The 18065-nt window shown below is 49.6% G+C and overlaps 1 protein-coding gene across 1 annotated transcript in view; it reads left to right on the forward strand.

Annotated features, from left to right (window-relative positions):
- The first annotated feature begins 1071 nt into the window (after positions 1–1071).
- Positions 1072–18065, forward strand: part of CASQ2 (calsequestrin 2) — a 35157-nt gene continuing 18163 nt past the window's right edge. The window contains exons 1-3 of the mRNA XM_009460533.2: positions 1072–1506; positions 15524–15608; positions 17114–17214. Coding sequence (XP_009458808.1) covers positions 1273–1506; positions 15524–15608; positions 17114–17214 — 420 coding nt within the window. The 5' untranslated portion in view covers positions 1072–1272. The remainder of the gene's footprint in view (positions 1507–15523; positions 15609–17113; positions 17215–18065) is intronic.

Consider the following 18065-nt stretch of genomic DNA (forward strand, 5'->3'; position numbering starts at 1 on the left):
CTGCCTGTCGCTGCCAGTCATGGGGCAGCGGTGACACCCCGGTCAGAGGAGGGAAAGAGATGAAAGACTGTGCCACGAACTGTTCTCCCCCAGCAGCATGGTGCAGGCGATGCAGCAAAGTGGCAGCTGGCGCTGAGCTCCCGGGGAAGGGGGAACCGGTTGCCGTTCCTGGGAAATGAAGAGGAAGGACTGCTTGCTGGGAAATGCAACAGGGTTATGTGAAAAACCTGCTCTGGGCCAACAGGCAGGTCCCAGGAAGGGAGGCCAGCAGTGGTGGTGGCATCTGTCCATCATCTTGAGAAGAGCCCTGCCTCCTGCCCAAGACACCGGCCTGGGCACATGCCTCCTGCCCTTCATCCCCCTTAGTACGATAAGGTTTTAACCACTCGCCAGCAGTGTATGGGGCTCAGTAACTGCTGTGGACATGGAAGGCTGAGACGTGAGCTGCCCTCTGCTTTGAGATTACAGGTCCAAGGGCCAGCAATTCTCCTGGTACCCCACAAGAAGAGAAGGTGCTTCAGAAAAGTGCTTGAATGTCAGCCGGCAGCTCCAGCCGATGCCCCAGGCAGGAGGAGGAGGAGGAGGGAGTCCCACGAGCGCTCACCTCCTTTGCTGCTGAGGAAACGGGACTTTTCCTCTAGCGGTGCAGAGTCTGAAACTGTTTAATTCAAGATCTGTTATCCAAAGCCTAATCACTGTGAATCCCAAGGGGTTATAAAGAGAGACACCCTTATTAAAAAATGCAGTAAATACCTTCTATTTTTGTTAAGCCCTAGTAGGACAGGCTGTGCCTTGGTTCCCTGTACCAGTGAAGTCTGTCCCTTCACAAACCCTGCCTGCATATTCCCAGCATCGACATCTTCCACTCCCTCCCTCTTGCTCGCTGCCTCTCTCTCAGATGATGCAGAGTGCCAGCAAGTCCCTCAATGGTGTCATATCTGTCCTTTTTATTCATTGCAGGGTTTATTTTTAGCCTGAAACAACTGCTTCCTAAAAATGGAGTTCCTAATGACACGGGAGCTGGACACAGCTATGTAAGGTATCCAGGGCTTGGCCTGACAGCTTCTCCTGTCTGTCTCTGTGTTGTGAGCCCAGGACAGCAGAGTTTGCTGCTCCCCACCAGCCTTGCAGAGTTTGGACTGATCACTAGCAAGGCAGGAGAAAGAGAAACTCGGTTCAAACTTCACCTGGAGCCTTTGGTCTCCCCCTCTTCCCAAATTAAGAAGGAGAGGGACGTTTACTTGCCCTCTGCTGCACTCCAAGGGCTCCCCAATGAAGGTGACTTGCTGGATCCTGGCAGGTTTTTACCTGCTTTTCTGCTGCAAAGCAGAAGAGGGACTGAATTTCCCCACTTACGATGGGAAAGACCGAGTGATCGACCTGAATGAGAAGAACTACAAGCAGGCCCTGAAGAAGTACGACATGCTCTGCCTGCTCTTCCACGAGCCCGTGAGCTCTGACAAGGTCTCCCAGAAGCAGTTCCAGATGACAGAGATGGTCCTGGAGGTAAGCACCGCTGCTTGTCCCAGCAGGGGTCAATACCGCAGCGTTTGGAGCTGCTGAGAGAAGCCACGGGATGGGACAGTCAAAGGGTCTTGTGCAGGCGGGGTTGAGCACTCAAAAGTTTGGGTTTGTTTGCTTGGATTTGAGTAACCCCCCGAGTTCAGTGAAGCCCAGGAAAAAGCTTCTTGTGTGGTTTTCTGAGTTGTTTGCTGAGAAATAGAATTTCTGGATTGTGCGTCGGGAACCCAGGCAATAGCGAGTAACCTTGCAAACCTCAGCAACGTGAACTCAGCTCAGCCGAGCTTTCCCGAATCTCAGCACAGACCTGAGTCTGTAGCTTGAAATTTTTAGACCCTTTCTCATTCTGTGCAAGCCAGTATCCCCCTTGTATTCTGGATTCAGTCCCATTTTCTGTACCACTAGGACCAGTCAGCCAAGAAGCCTTACCAAACTGTGCTGCAAATGGGTGTCCTAGCTCCCCATTTCAAAAGCTCCCCATTGGTGCAGCATTAAATCCCTTTTTGCTTTTCTGACACTAGGTTGCCTGCTTGGAATCAGTCTGTAGCTGCTTGTTAATGCAACAATTCACTTTTGTGCTGGACAAAAGAGTGCTGTTAATTCTTTGGTGAAAGAATGATTAATTAATCCTCAGTAAAATAAATCATGGTAAAAATTACAAAATAGATTCATAGCATTCTTTCTTGTAGTGTAGCTGTAATCTAGGGAATCATACAGCCTGGATTGTTAGGTGCTTGTTTCCTACCAGGGGCTTACAAATATTCCCTCTTAACTAAAAGACACATTTGGAAAGAAAGTGAGAAGTGCACAAGAAACACATAAGCTTTATTTATCAGATCCAGAGAGAAAATGCATTGCACTCCTAGAAGTATAGCAAATGTGAATTAGAAAATATGATTGCTGACGGCTAGGACCTGCAAAAGTCCAATGTCAAATTCAAAGTCTACTGACCTCCTCAGCAAGCCTGACAACAAGAAATATTCAAAAACTAACCAGATTTTACTCACCTGTCAGGAAACAGTTACTTGCTCCAGGTGAGCAATCAAATAACATTTGGCAAAGAAAAGAAAAAATAACGCTGGAACTCCAGTTGAAATGTTTATTGTTAGTAGTATAATTGCATTGTTATTTAATAGGATAGCTATTTCGTGCTCGATAGATGGCAAGCCCTTACTAGATATATATTTATAGAAACCTGACAGAAGCAGGTATCTGTTGGGTACTATCAGTTTTAGTCCCCATGACATCTATACCCACGTTAACAATCAGCCATATCAAGGGTGCGACGGCTACAATACAATCTGGCTTAAAGCAGATTTTTTTGCAGGGTTTGATTCAGCAGTGAGTACATTAGCTTAGGACTTTGGTGATTTGGTTTCCAATTGCCTCTCTGCCATGGACTTCTTATGTGACCTTGGGCAAGAGATTGAGGATTAGATCCGCAGCAGACTTTACATAATTGTAGTGCTCCAGTCCGCTAATGCTACCTGCTAACTGTGTCGTGCAGCAACCGGCTCTTGTGGCTTTGACCTCAAAATTTCCCAAGCACTTGCAATGCTGATTCAGTGCATGTCTCGAAGTTTCACAGTCCCTCCCCTGGACTGGGAACTGCAGCAGCAGCAATCTGACAGCCCAAGCACAAGAGCAGTCTGCAGATTGAGCACTCCTTTGAGGGAGTTACATTCCTGAGGGAATTAAATGGGGAGAAGGTCTTAGAAGGCAAGAGACAGTATCCTGCATAGGACACAGCCCAGCAAGGTGCTGGTGCTCCCAATTTCTGTACTAAATCAACCATGGGAGCACTCGTGAAAGGAAAAAGCAGGTTTTAATCTGCTGCCTCTTGTGACAGCATGCACCTCCCTCACCTCAAGCCATAAGGTGTTGTGGGGGTCACTCTCAATCTCCCCTGCCAGAGCTCATCCAGCTGTGGGACTTCACCACATGTTCACCGGGCCAGGGAGGGGGAAACAAATGGCTGCAGTGCCTCCGTGGCTGAGATGTGGAGCCATTCACCTGGGAGATGAACGGCCTGGGATCGGTCTCCCTGGAGGCAGTCAGCAGCTGAACCCAGCTCTCCTGTAATTTGAGCAAATACTCGGAGGAGCGAGCTGCTGGGTAGGCACAGGAGCAGTAACAGAGCCTCTCCTTCCAGCCAAACCTGGGAAAAGTTCACTCAGGAAGGCTTTATGTATCTAATTTCAGTAGAGGGTTCAAGGCTCTGAGTACTGAAGGTCCTTCATGCCTGAAATAAGGTATATAAGAGGAAAACACTCCAGTACTCGGTTTTGCCTGCCTGCCAGCTTGAGGGGTTCCTGGTGTAGGGTGCTGCCTGTGGTAAGATACCTTCCTGGAGCACCTCATGTTTTTCCATCTTACTGTACTGAGAATTTACCTGCTGACTCACAACAAGACGTGCTGCTCCCACAGCCTGGAAAACATCATGACTTTAGGCCCCCTTCCATAAAATGGCTCTGGTCTCCATCATTAGGAATCATGGGGAGCCTTCATCCAAAACACAGGCAGGTGTGGAGCTAAGCAAAGATCTGAGCTGTGTGGTTATGTCCTATTGCCTGATGAACACGAGTGTGTGTGCACATGGGGGGGAATGGGCTTAATGGATGTTAAGTCTAGAAAACCCCCAAATAGGCCAACCTTTCTGTTTGTCCCACGTGCACCTTATATGAAATTTATCATTCCAAAGACCAAAGACCTGAAGAAATATCTTAGACACCAAGAAAAGAACAGGAGAGATCCAATGCCCAGGTTCCGACAAATTCGCTGGGAGAAAGTCCCAGATATGGCCAGGTAGTAGATGGCATGGCATGTTGCTGAAGCAAACAAAAATCACGGTTCCTTCTTGACTCTAGATCCAGACCCTGCTTTAGGCTTCAGCACGTGAAAAAAAGCCACAGTTACAAAGCGCTCAAGGGCAAGATGAGTGTAGACAAACTCTCCTCTGACCCAGGAATGAATTGTCCTTTGACCATGAGCATGATTTCCTTGAAATATGTAGCTCGTGGTCAGTAACAAGCTCTAACTGGGGCTTCTCCCATTAGTGAGGTGTCCATGAGGCTCCCTCTCACCTGGGTCCTTTGGTGTCTAACGGGGGTTGAGCTCGTGTGGTGACATTTCCTTCTTTCAGGGCACTTCAGTCTCTTTCCTTCCAAGTCCCTGCTCTTCAGGAAGCTTGCAATAGCTTTATTATATCTGAGATCCCTGTCTCTGGAAAATTTGGCTGGAAAGGGCCAATAGCTAGAAAAATTGTTAGGGGAGACAGCTGACAGACAGACCTGGTAGGAGAGAGAGGAGAATCTCAAGGGTCTCATATCCTTAGGAAATCAAGCTGATAACCTGACAGCACGTGAGTATATTTAAGCACGTATTTAAGGACTTTACCAAACATAACTGCAAACAGGAGACTGAGAAGAAAGTGATATGATGGGACAAATTTCCTTCCCAGGACAAGAACCCAGCATCCAGGACTGACTGACAGTGTCAAAAGCTCAGGGTGCACACCAGCCATCATCGTAACGATGCCATCGTTAAGCGGAAATTACAGTGGGACAGCCCACGGGGTCTTCAGCTGCCCGCACCCAGGCGTACTGGGAGCTGTGACCAGATTGCCATGCAGCCCAGGGTCCCTTTCCAGTTTAGAAAGAGAATGAAGGTGAAGACCATCATGAAGCGTTCCTGACAGCTCCTGCCACCTACACTGCTGGGTGCTACGTGGTGAGGACAGGGTCTGGGGACGACCGAGCCCATCTGGGAGCAACAGCAGCTTCTTCGGACCATCCTTTGTGCATGGCAACAGCTCCCAGGATGGCAGTGCCAGCTTCTCAGGTTGGGGTGGGAAAGCTGGGGGCTGTTGGGTTAGTCTGTCAGGAAAACAGTCAAAGCAGTGGTTGGCGATGCAGCTGCCTACTGCTTTCTGGTTAGGGTGGAAAAGGGTTGGGGAAGGATTGTAATAAGACCACCCGGGGCAGAGACAGAATGAGCACAGGCTGCTTCATAGCTCAGGTTAAAGGGCTCTTCTCCTTCGCTTGCCTTTCTCCTGTGACTCCACTCTGCACCACTGACTACTGAAAAGCACCTGCAGCTTGAATGGGGAAAAATCTCCATACAGGGCAATGCCAGAGGTTGAACCAGGCAGTCCGGGAGCTAACAGTAGCTATTCCTACTCAGTGGTGATGTTTACAAGAGCCCTGCATGCCCCGTGAGGTGAGCACAGTGAAGAAGCAGATAAAACAGCCGGACACAAGGCTTCACGATAACTATTTAACAGGCAAGTTAGGAAAAAAGCTACTTGTCTTAAAAGGTCTCAGCTTTAATGAAGAAGGGGCAAAAGAGGACAAGACCAAAGCACTGAAGCTGAGAAATATCTGTTCTGCTTTTCTTCTCCTCCACAGCTCCCCTGCCATATTTTGTCCTGTCTCATACCACCACTTCTCAGACCTTCTCCCCTCTCCCTCTCATCTCTGAATCTCCTAAATATTGGGATAGTTTCACCTTCCAGTGGGCCAGGCCCTGTCTCTAGGCATCACGTAACAAGAATAATGAGCAGTGTGGTTAGGGGCTTTCCTTTTGCACTTGAGCAGCTCTCTCCAGCAACTGGGACTGTCTCACTACCATGGCAGGCTGCCTGCAATGGCAGACCATCATCTCCCTTACCCTCTCCCCTGCTGAAACTCGCTCAGTCCTGGCTCCCCTGTCATTCTTCCCTTGTCATCTGTGTGCATGTGTGATATCCTTAAAAAAAAGGGGTTCGTCAAGCCCAAATATTTTAGGCCCTTCACTGCCGCCGTGTCCCTGGGCTGAAAATTCATGGAGAACTGCCCTAGCACAAACCAGTCTGATTAGGGGAAAGAGAAAGGGATGTGGTACTCCTTTTTCCAAATGAGGTCTAGGATCAGCCCGGCCTCTAGCAATAAATGGCAGAACAAAGTGCAACTCCTTAACATATTTGGCCAATTCTGTAACACAAGGGAAAATTTCTCCTACAAACCTGGGAATTAAGTCCATGAGACTACATTGCATGTGATCCTCCCAGTGCCCAGCCACAGCCAGTAGCTGCCTGTGGTGTGAGAGGAAAAGACAGATTTTGAATCCAGTAAAAGGCAAGGGTTAAACTGGATGTAAGGTCTACCTCCCAGTTCACTCAAGAGCAAGGATTTATTTTCAAGTGTTGAAACTATTGCAGCTTCCAGCTCAGGATGGAAAAACTGGTGCAAGATCAGCTGGTTTTGGGGCAGTTCCACCCACATGGTCTTCAAATCTCTTGAGAGCAGATGTTCCCATGAGAGTTCAGAGCCATGTCATATATAGCAAAAAGTACTTTTCTGCTTCTGATGAAACACAGAAAAAAGGTTTACATGTTTAGGTCTGTGTGGTTTATCCCAGAAATCCATAGGAACAAGGAGAAGAGATTCTAGTTTATTCCCATCTCTAGGTAGAGTATAAATATAAATAATATAAATAAATATAAATATAAACATAAATATAAATATATAAATATAAAAATATAAATATATAAATATAAATAAATATAAATATTATTATTATTATAAATATAAATTTAAAACCAAGCCCTTTCTTTAGGCACCCTTCTCTTTTTGTTTCACAGACTCAGATTTCAGTCTTTTCCTTTGAAAATGGGCATGTTCATGAGACAGTGCCTCAACACAATTTCCTGAGTTGGGTAGACACGTTATACAAGACGTTCCCTGAGTGTCACAGAAACTGTCAGGTCTTTGGGTCCCTACAGAACAAGTCCTCAGGGTGAGAGATGAAGCACACCTGGCTGGGTAGGTACGTGCAGAAGCCTACAGTGCAAGTGCCTTGTACATACCTGTGATAAAAGAGGTGTTCTGGTTTCCATGGCTACTAAAGCAGTGGCTTCCACTGCAGATAAGTTAATGGAAAAATAAGGAAGGAAGGGAAACAAAAAAGGAAAAAGTGTGCGCTGATTACTTTGCCCTGTGAGATCATGTAAGTAGGTCTCAATTCATCGACAGCCAGCGGAGCACTGATGTTTAGCAGTAGCACCTAGGAGGATTTCACTCACTGACATGCCAGTCACAAAAACGAGTTCCAGAGATGGGCACATTGACATCCAGGGACAAGTATGTGATTTGGCCTTTCTGTATAACAGTGGCAGAAACAATTTCCAAGGCTGCTTTACCCGTTATTGCCCTGTTTCTTTCTTTGAAGTCCCTCTGTCTGTTCCCAGCAGTGAGTTCGAACTGGCTGCATGAGCAGCATCTAGCATAAGACCCTGCTTTCAATGCCATAGCACCTTTCTTAGCTGCTAAAGTATGAGCGCAGAAAGGTGTACTGACCGCAGTTCTCAGAGCAGAGACCAGCTGTAATCCCAAGATCTAAACAGAATCAAACTGGTTTCATCCAGAGACCCAGCTTTTATGCAAATGTCACCTGCAGACACGGCAGACCCCTGTGAGCTTGCTGACACAGTGCAAGGCGAAGTCTGCTTAAGCTTTGCAGACTTTCTTGGCCCTGAAGCAAGGAGGTCTTCTCACCGTCCAGCTGTTGCAGACAGCCTCTGTAGGTTGCCTGCAAGACCTTAAGCCGCATGGAGACTCCTTCTGTGTCATTCCTCCTGTGTCACTCCTCCCTTCAGAAATGCAATTGAGCAAAAACGTTGAAAAGCTCATCCTCTTAGGTCTCGGCCATCCTGCCCCACTAGTCAGCTTCCCAAAAAAGTGCCAGCGAGGGTTCCCAGTGCCTTCCTGCTGGGCTGGTTCCCGGGAGGCTGGGTCTCACTCTCACTTAATGAGGTGCCTTTGCCCCATCCTGAGTGGGGGGACATCAAGAGGACTAGCTTGAGCTCACACTCGCCTACTCAGTGGACATGTGTGGTGTTTATCGTTACCATTGCATGTTCTCCACACCAGACCTTGACATTTCTCAGGAGCCTGCCTGCGGGCTGGGGCAGCTGTTGCTCTACGAGGCAGACCGGGTACGGTGGGCCATGCCATGCGCCCCCACTGTGACCTTATTCCAGAGCTTGGTCTGCCAGTGCCCTTCATCTAAAACCAAGCTAATCAAAGCCTGTGACTGCCCTCCCTTCATGCCTGAGCTTCATTTGCGGGGAGAATGGAAAGGGGATACAATAATTCTCTTTAAACACCCAAGAGGGAGAAGAGCTATTTAAGCACAAAGCCTAAGGACAAATGGGCTATGAATAAACCAAGTCTGGAAACTAGGAAGCCCCTAATCACCAGAGGAGGAAGACCTCAGAGGGAGAACAGCCCAGTGAGTTTTAAATGGACATTGACCAGGTTGTGACAAAGCTTGAATGACATGGTCCTGGGTTTGATGACCAAAGATGTCCTTTTGCAGCCTCTGTCCCTAAATAACAGGCACCCAGGCAAGAAATCCATGGCCTGGGAAACAAGTGACTTAACAAGGTCCAAGTTCTCCTTTTTTATTTTACTTTGCACATTGGGATTTACCTACATACATGAGACAAACCCTTGCCCGAGGAAATAGAACGAGCAGCACCAGCGAAGGACTCAGTTCCCGGGGGGCCGCAGAGCAGGCGTTCTCTCCTCCCCTCCTCGGTGCCCCGGGACGGCCAGCGCTCCCTCCTAAGCAGTGCTGATGGTGCTCATTCCTATGCACTTTCTGGCACAGCTTTGGCAAAGGCCAGCTGCTGTACATGATACGTCCTTTTTCTGGGAACCCTGTCTGGCCCTGGCAGGAGACAGACCGCTGTCAGCTCTGACAGCTCAAACCCTGCACAAAGGGGACTGCGTGTTTTTAAAGCTTTCCTCCGTTCTTATTTCTTTCCACTCACTCCTTGGCTAAAAGTCCTTTCTCTTCTCAAGGACCCTTCCATTCCCCCAGGGCCCCCCCTTGCTGATCCTTCCCGTGGACGCAGGGTGGGAGCTCCCGGCTCCCGCCTGCAGCATCCCGGGCTCTCCAGGGTTTCAGAGGCGCTGGCTCACACCCACTCGGTCAGAAACTCGAGGAATCTGGCTTGTTCCTGGGAGCTGGAGGCGTAGGAATGACATGGGCAATGGTCTGCGGAGGTGAAGGGGCTGAATAGCAAGCATGCTTCCCTCCTCCAGCACCTACTGAAAGGAGCCAGCTTGTGCCCTGCGTGCACTTCACGGTGGCATTCAGCCTTCTGCTTCAAAGCAGCCTCTCTGAGGCCAGAAAGACAAGGCAGCAATGGCCTCACTTTTGTTGAGGACCCAAATTGTGCCTCCGGTCTCCGTTTTGTCGAAGGAGAGCTTAGCGGGGTGGTTCCTGGGCACCATCCCAGACCCCACAGCCTGGGTCAGCACATGCATGCATGCACATACACATGCATGCCCCGGGATGTCCTTGGCGTGCAAGCTGCCCAGCTGAGTCAGCAAAACATCTGTGATGCAGAGCCAGCAAGGACTGGCCAGGAGCAGTGGCAGCTGGCCCCTGCACCCGTGGGTGCTCGGTGGCACGGGCATTGGCCCCAGTTAGCTCACGGCTGAGGAGGCTGCACTTTGGCTTACAGCTCGCTAAAATTAGGGATGCCCAGTGCAGATAAAAATACTAACTATGCGAAACCTATAGGGAGGCAGCCAAAGAGCACATCATATGTCTGACTGGGCTGAGTGGCTGCGCGGCAATTAAAGCCCCGGGGCGGCGTTCTTGGAGCATTACCTGTGAAAGCCACCTCCGCGGGAGTGACCTTTGGGTGTTCCATATTTGGGGACTTGCCTTTTAGTCCAAGCAGCAGCGACCCCCTGGGAGGGCAAGTTCAGCAATAAACAGCCTCTCTGGGCAGCTCAGGTGGTGGAAAAGGGCAGGAAGGTGGGACCAATGTGCTCTCCCCCGGTCCCGCTGCCAGAAGAGTGGCTCCGCTAGTGGCAGCTGCTCAGCAGGCTTCTGTCCCTTCCCGTTGACCACCTCTGTGCTTCAGGACCTGTAATTCACCAGCCTGAATTACTCAAGAACCCTGTCATCCCAGCTGAAACCAGGACAAACCCAAAACATTGCTGGTGGGGTATGCAAGGGGATGCTAGAGGAGACAGCACAGCATTAGGAAGGTGAACTATCCCCTCTGCTCCCAAACAAACTGCCCACCAGCTCGAACAACAGAGAAGCCAGATATAGAATGAAGGCAGGAGTCCTGCATAAGGATTCAAAGCTTTTGGGGAATACCTTAGACTTTTGCCATCTCCTCTTGCTGTTTCTGAAAATAAAAACCTAACATTTTGGGATGTAAGATCATCATCATTACATCAACCAGGTTCTGACCATCAACGTAAACTGCAACTTTAAAGAGAGTAGGAGAGAAACAGCAGAGAAGCGTAGATTGCTTGAGGGATGTTCCCTCATCATCTCTTGTTGCTCTCCTCCTTGCATTGCTTGAGTTTTGTTCTTCCACCACTGGCAGCTAGGGAAACAGAAAACTCCCCATGCTTAAGAGAAGTTTACTCATGACGTCTCTCATAGAGACCCAAATGTCCCCAGTCCCTGCCTCCCAGCCTGAGCGGCTGGGGAAGATGAGCCTTACTGTCTGTGGGAGCTCCAGGCAGGTGTTAGAGAAGGGCGAAGAAAATCCAGGCCACAAAGCCATAATGTCACCTCACAATGAAAAACTGACCATGCACCCCTCCCACCCCACATCTGTAACCCACTCTGCTGGATTTTGTCTGCCATTTAGCAGCAAAACTGACACCAAATGCAAGGTTCAGCACAATCACTGTTATTCGCAGCTGGAATAGGATCGTGGCTGGGCTATCGCCTTTATACTGGTGACACTTCTGCTGCTCTATAGCCTAGGATTGCAGAACGACCCTGTGGTACTTCTTAAATCTCCTGAAAGCCTCCCAGCATCACACCTAAGTTCAGATGGGTATGGTAGGTGTGAAACGGAGATGTTCTGGCAGGGAGTTGTTTCTTTCCATCCCCATTATTCAGATTGCTTGTGACTGTTGACACCATCCAAGATGAGGTGGTGCTTGCTTACTTGGTGGTACTCAAGCTTCACTTTGGGCTGGCACCTCTCACACATCCCAGAGAGCCATGCACTCCCTCACGCTTACCCAAATCCAAGCATGGCTATTAGCTGAGGGAAGTGGGAAAAAGGAGGAGTGCTCCCAAATTTGCACCTCGTTTTCCCAAGGTTGCACAGGACACAGCTTGTGATCCTGTGGCTAGAAAGTGTGCATTGCAAAGGCTTCAAGCACATGAGAGGAAGATGGCAAACTATGTGTGGGATTTGAGCTTATAAGCGACGGTGGTCTTTGCTCACAGTCTAAGCCAGCTCTGCCTGTCCAGAGCTCCTGCTGTACCTCAGGGACTGCATGACCAGCTAGGTCCAGTTCTTCCAGGGCAATTTCTCCCCTCCATCTCCCCGTGCAGCTGTTGAAGCTAAATTACTCGCTATAGAGGCTGACACGAAGACAAGGGCTCTGGCTGGCCAAGACTTCAAGCGATATGAATTTAAAAGGAGGAGGAGGAGGAGGAGGAGGGGGAGGAGGAGCGGCTGTGTTCTTCCATTACAGCTGCCTCTGTCCCAAGGTCCCGAGCCAAGAGGATTGTGAAGATTAGAAACATTATCTGCATTCAAATCCCACTAGCATTATGGAATCAGAAAATACTGTAAGGGGATATATAAATGCTTGATACTGTAATGAGCAGGGGGCAACTAGCCAAGCTGCTGTGCTGCTGGCATACTCTATATTTGCTGCCTTATGGGATTCAAATATAGGTGTGGGAATACGTCCTCACCTAAGCACTGGTCAGACTCAACTGCTTCAGTGAAAAGCAGGGAAAGCAAGGGCAGGAGCAATGTCCAACCCCTGCATAGCTGGCACTTGAAAAGGCCACCATAGGTACTGACAGCCTGCAAAGGTCTCCTGCCTCCGGGCACTGCCACAGTGGAAAGAGCTCCCAAGAGTCTCGTGTTGCATGAAGATTCCCCTGGTGCAGGACCCCAGTGCTCTGCAGATGGGCACAGGTTGCAACGCTCACCTCATTACCTCATTAGTGTGACAGTCCCAGTGAAGGAGGCAGGCTGCCCGCATAGGTCTCAGCTCCGTCCCCACAGACACACACACACACGCTGTACACACACGCTCTGCTATATACATGCACTGTTGCACATCTTCTCTTGGGACAAGCCTCTCCAGAGGAACATCTCCAAACACTTGTACCCACGGTACATGCTCCTACTAGAGACAGTCTTGCGAGACACAGCCACACAAGCCCTGCCACACCAACAGGCACACCTCCAGCATTACTGTGACCTTTTTTGCCTCCTGAGCCCTAACAAAGTGCACACTCCCACAACCTCACACAAAGAGGCTTTCATCCCATCACCCACATTTTCTAGGCATGTTTGCTCTTTCCCAGCAAGCTCCCATGCTCACAGCTACACGACTGCACCCACACTCCTCCAAAGAGCTACCTTGCATATGCTGCATGCTCACATACGTTACTCCTGATCAACGCCTCCTCTCTCGCAAACGTCCCCGCTCACACCCAGCTACTAGTCTGTAGCAGGTGTTGCAACCTCACAGGATGAAGGCACATTTCTGAGCTTCTTCAAACACCCCCAAGAAACCCTAACCATCTCCTGTGTGCAGGAGTTAAGAACTATTGGGCTTAAACTGCCTTGACTTCGTCTGGCACATGGCTAACATATCTGTAAGTAAGTAAGTAGCTAGATCAAGTATGGACTGGGTGTGACTGGACAGTCTTCTTCCCTTGGGCTTTCTGTGTTTTACCTCTGGTCACAGTGCAGCCAGAGCCTCAAGTGTTGACTCTGAGGAACCTCTTGCTGGTCTACACAACTGCCAACAAGTGGGGACTTGCTGACAACGTCCCCTAAAGCTGATGGCCCTACAGGCTCCATCCTTTGTCCAGTAAAGGCAGATCCCTGTAATGGGGAACAGAAAACAGCTTCTTCCACCACTGCCCGCTTGCAGATGTCTAGGGAGCCCACAAGAGGTGTCCATCTCTCCCTGTGTTATTGGGTATCAGCTGCTCTCAGGTGCTCTAACGTGGATGGCCGTGGCCTGAGCCGGGAGATGAGATGCCAGATGACTCAGACCACTGCTCAGATGCCTTTTCAATGGTTGTGCAAATACGGCCCAGTGCTCTTCCCCATTCAGGTGGTATCCCTTGTAAGCACTAGCCCTAAATCTGCAGCCTCATCTTTATTTCAAAGCACTGGCAGAGAGCAAGGAAAGAGCAGTGAGACTGTGTGTTTTCTGCATAACGCTGAGCACCCCTTTTGCCTCGCATGGCAGTATTTCTCCCTAAAGACAACAGGCCAGTAGCCGCAGGGGGATCAAGGTTGCAGTGATGCAGTGATGATTAGTGGAGAATACATCCTTCTGGAGGGCTTCAGGACAGGCCTGGGGACGTGTCTTTGGTGGAAGGGAGAAGACAATCATGTTCTCCAACACTCTCCTTTGCCCAAGCAAGGTCCCTGAACCCTGATCCCCAGGGTGGCTGCAGTCTCCCCCAGGATTTTGGGGAAGGGCTGGGCACTGCCAGCATGGGGAGCTGGCTGGCCCTGTGACACCCCGGGGCACAGGCGAGGGGGCTGCCCCACTGCTTTTGCTCCCTGATGCCTTTAATCACCACTTGCTCTTGCAGCAGCCGGGCACAGGCGGAGGTTATTTATAGCGGGGAGCCAAGGGGACGTGCGGCCGTGGGGGCAGTGCTGCTGGGTGACATTCAAACCGGCTTTGAGGCCGGGGGGGGGGGTGCCAAAATGGGTCCTGGGGGAGGACGTTCCTCATAAATCAGCCCGCCATCCCTCTGGCCGTGGCTTTTCTTCTGCCCCCCTCCAGCCTCCCACCGCCAAGTGCAAGCAACTGTGCCCTAATAGGGACATTCCTGTCCCAGAGGCCCCTGACCCGTTGTCCCCATCACCCCCCCTTCTGGCAGGGTTGGGAGGGGGGACAGCAAGAAGACCGTCAGCATCGGAGGCATTTGTGGAGCAGGGAGGGAGAGGGAGGAAGAGGGGGCTCTTACAGCTGCTTGGTGGTCTCAGCGCATCCTACCACCTCGTAGGGTCTCTGGTGTGCTTGTGGTGGGCTCACTCAGTCATCTGGTGAGTAAGCAGACTCATTTCCCAGGATCACTGCATCTCTACAGAGCCCATCTGGAATTCACAGGGTCTCACCCCGGGCAGCTTCCACCATGAGGCACTTGCAGAGCGTCTCTCCTTTCCTCACATATCTATTTTCACAAAACAGGCAGGAACTCGATATCTTCAAGAGGCCCCTTCATCAAAAATGGTGGGAACAGGGGGCAGTGGTTTCCAAAGCTGTGAGGACGCAAGCATGAGCGTGGCTGGGGTTAGACTCATTTCTGTAGGAAAAAGAGGGGACCAGGAACTGGGGCGTGACTGAAGCCTGGACAGGAGACATGACTTAAAGCATTTCATAGGAGAAGGGACCGCTATTGCAAAGCCAGGAGTTCCTCTACCTTATTTTGCTGGGAGCCTGCTTTGGCCATCCCATCACATGTACAAAGGAAACACGATGCTGCAGTGCCCTGCATCCCCTCCAGTTTGCAGCCACTGCTGCCTGGCACCAAGTACTTCCAGAGTTAAAATATCCGCGGTGTCCACACATCATGCTCGCCCCTAGGAGGCCACTGAGGCATGAGGAAGGATACAGCTTTTGCTTTGTGTCAGTGGCACAGGTCTTTCTCCCAGCCATGCCCATTTCTTTGGTGTCCCCAGTTCGGCCGGGAGCCCTCTCCTGATGCCCAAGTGTCAAACAGCAGGTAGCAGCACGTGGCATCACCAGCAAACTCGGTGCTGCGACACAGTGGGAAGAAATCCAACCCTTGTGACCTCCGGGCAGTGTTATCTCAGCGGGGAGGCAGCATGTGATGCATCCCACCCATTGGTGCTGCCTGAAAGTAGAATATGGGTCACTGGTGTCTGTCGTGCCGTGCTAGCAAGGCATGATGCCCTTTAGCTACCCTGTGGTGTTAATGCCGCTAATGTTGGGCTCTCTGGTTCCTCCCACAGCTGGCGGCTCAGGTCCTGGAGCCCAGGAGCATCGGCTTTGGGATGGTGGACTCCAAGAAGGATGCCAAACTTGCCAAAAAGCTAGGTGAGTCCCATGTCTGATATCTCTGGAACAGCCTGGAGAGAGTGTGGGACTGATGGTCAACAGGCAGCCCTGGAGAGAACAGCCAAATCCTTGTCACTAGGATGAGAAGGGTGATGGTGGCAATTGCATACTGACCAGCTGCCCACTCCAACATGGGCAGGATCAAGCTGGGAGGTGAGGATGAGAGGAGTGAGCTGATACCCTTCCAGCAAAAAGCTTCCTGGATGAGAGAGCAAAAATAAAATCAAACCAAGTGAAAAAGAAAGCCAATTCATGCCATAGTGATGACAGGGTGAAAGCTCACAGCTTGCTGAGCAGAAACTGTAAATAGGTGGCATGGAGTAACTCCGTGTTCTTCCTGCACAGAGACAGGTCTGACGCGGTGGTGCAGAACCAAAACCTACAGCAACATCACATAGGCCCCCCAAGGTCACCAGCCCCATGGCAGAGTGACCCTCAGCCACTAATGGGGGAGCCACAGCCTTGCAGTGGTTTGGCAGCCAGGTGCCAACCCTTCCTGACTTGATCCCCAGAGCAGAAGAGGAAACCTACTGTAAAGGTGAAAGGCTGCTGCATTGCCCACCCCTGGAAACAGCTGCCTTCCAGGGACTGGCGATTCCTTCATATTTTAGCCCACAAAGGAATATGGAAATACTATAGCCCATAAATACAACAGCACATAAATATACCACTAGACTTAAGGTCAGACTGTTTAAGCATGCTGGGCTACATGCTGGACTCTAATTTTCTTTCCTAAATTAAAGGCTAAGTGTGCTGGTGGAAGCTAAACTAAAGCTGAGAGCTTCTGCCTCTCCAAGAAGGAACAAACTACCAACCACCTTGACCTGTGGTACCCTGTCATCATGCATTTCAGGACCTTAGTGCTGCTGATTTTGGAGCCTCCACCGAGACGCTGTGGCACCGAGTCCTCGATCCAGTGATATACCATTCAAATATGCCAGCCTGCCATCTGTGGCATCCCTACCATAGGGATTCTAAGGGTTTCTAACCCTTTTGCCAAGGCTAGCTAAGCTGCAGAGAGTTTGAAGCTCGCTTTGGCTTCCAGCTGACTGTTTATGTTCACATAGTTCAGCCTTCTCCGGGCAGAGAGCACAGCCCACATCAAAATCCATTTTCCACCTAGTGTCAGGTTGTTCAAATTTGGGATGTCAGTTAGAGCCCAGAACTATTTACTGCAACACAGATAGCCAAGCTAAAACAAGTTCCTGGTACAGAATTTTTCCAAGTGAGGCCAAACTGTGACCTGAATGAAGAAGTTCAACATTTGGGAAGAAGCTAGCACAAGTTCTGGCTGAGGTCTGACCCTCGTGCCATGAAACATCAGTCAGGAGATTGCTCGGGTTGTTTCTAATTGGACCAACTCAGTGAATTGGCAATTGCGTTTTCCCAGGAGGTGTTGTTAGAATAACAAGCAAGATACTCTGTAGTAAAAATGCTTTTAGTGATTCGTTGACCACATTATGTTTCCTGTCTCCTTCTTTCAGGCTTGGTTGAAGAGGGAAGTCTCTATGTCTTTAAGGAGGAGCGGTTGATTGAATTTGACGGAGAACTGGCCACGGATGTCTTGGTGGAATTCCTCTTGGATGTAAGCACAGATAAGCTCAGAGCTAGATAAAGCCTCTCAGAGAAGACCTTACAAATACTCACTTTGCTAAAAAAAACCCCCACGTTTATCTTTACTTGAAATTCCATCCCTGTTTGCTACACACTGGTAGAGATGACATTTGCCAGCTTCCCAAATACTTGCCTGACCATGAGTTCCCAGGAAAACTGGTACCTTTATGTGCCACCAACCACTTATATCTTAAAGCTGTTCTGCTCTTTCCTGGTTATGGAGTATTTGATTGGAAGCAAGCAACAATCCCACATAACTAACTGCTAGTCACCCACCTCAGTTAGCAAGCTGGTGTGCAAACACTTTGCCATTTGTAAAATCTTTCACTCTTTTTTTTTAAAAAAAGAAGAGTTATTAAAAAAAAAAATCCTAGTAGCATTCCCATAGAGCAACTAAAAACAGCTCAATTCATTGAAAAAGGTATATGCTACAAACTATTTGCCCATTTCTAGACACAACCGCACAAACAACGTAGTGTACTACTGTCTCTTCAGTGGACTTACCAAATTGCACTGCCATGAATTAGAGAAGAGCCTAGGACTTCGTGCTCTCAGGTCATTTTGTGCACGGGCACACAAATATACTCACCCTTGCACCTAAATGCAAATGAGACACTGACTCCCTCATCAACGTGCTACACTTTTCTTTGCATTTTATTGCGATGGCCTAGAAACATGGTCTTTGCTTTGTAGTGAAAACATTTTGCAGTCGCTTGGCTTTCCTTTGAAATGAGGCTCCCTTTATGAGCAGCCATGCAATAATGCAGATAAGGGAGGTAAGGCGAACAGTGGAGCCGGCAGGGTTTATTTCCCAGGGTGGCA

This window comes from Nipponia nippon, unplaced genomic scaffold (assembly GCF_047370975.1).
Source record: "Nipponia nippon isolate SJK-2023a ecotype South Korea unplaced genomic scaffold, ASM4737097v1 scaffold_2, whole genome shotgun sequence".
Taxonomy (NCBI): Eukaryota; Metazoa; Chordata; class Aves; order Pelecaniformes; family Threskiornithidae; genus Nipponia; species Nipponia nippon.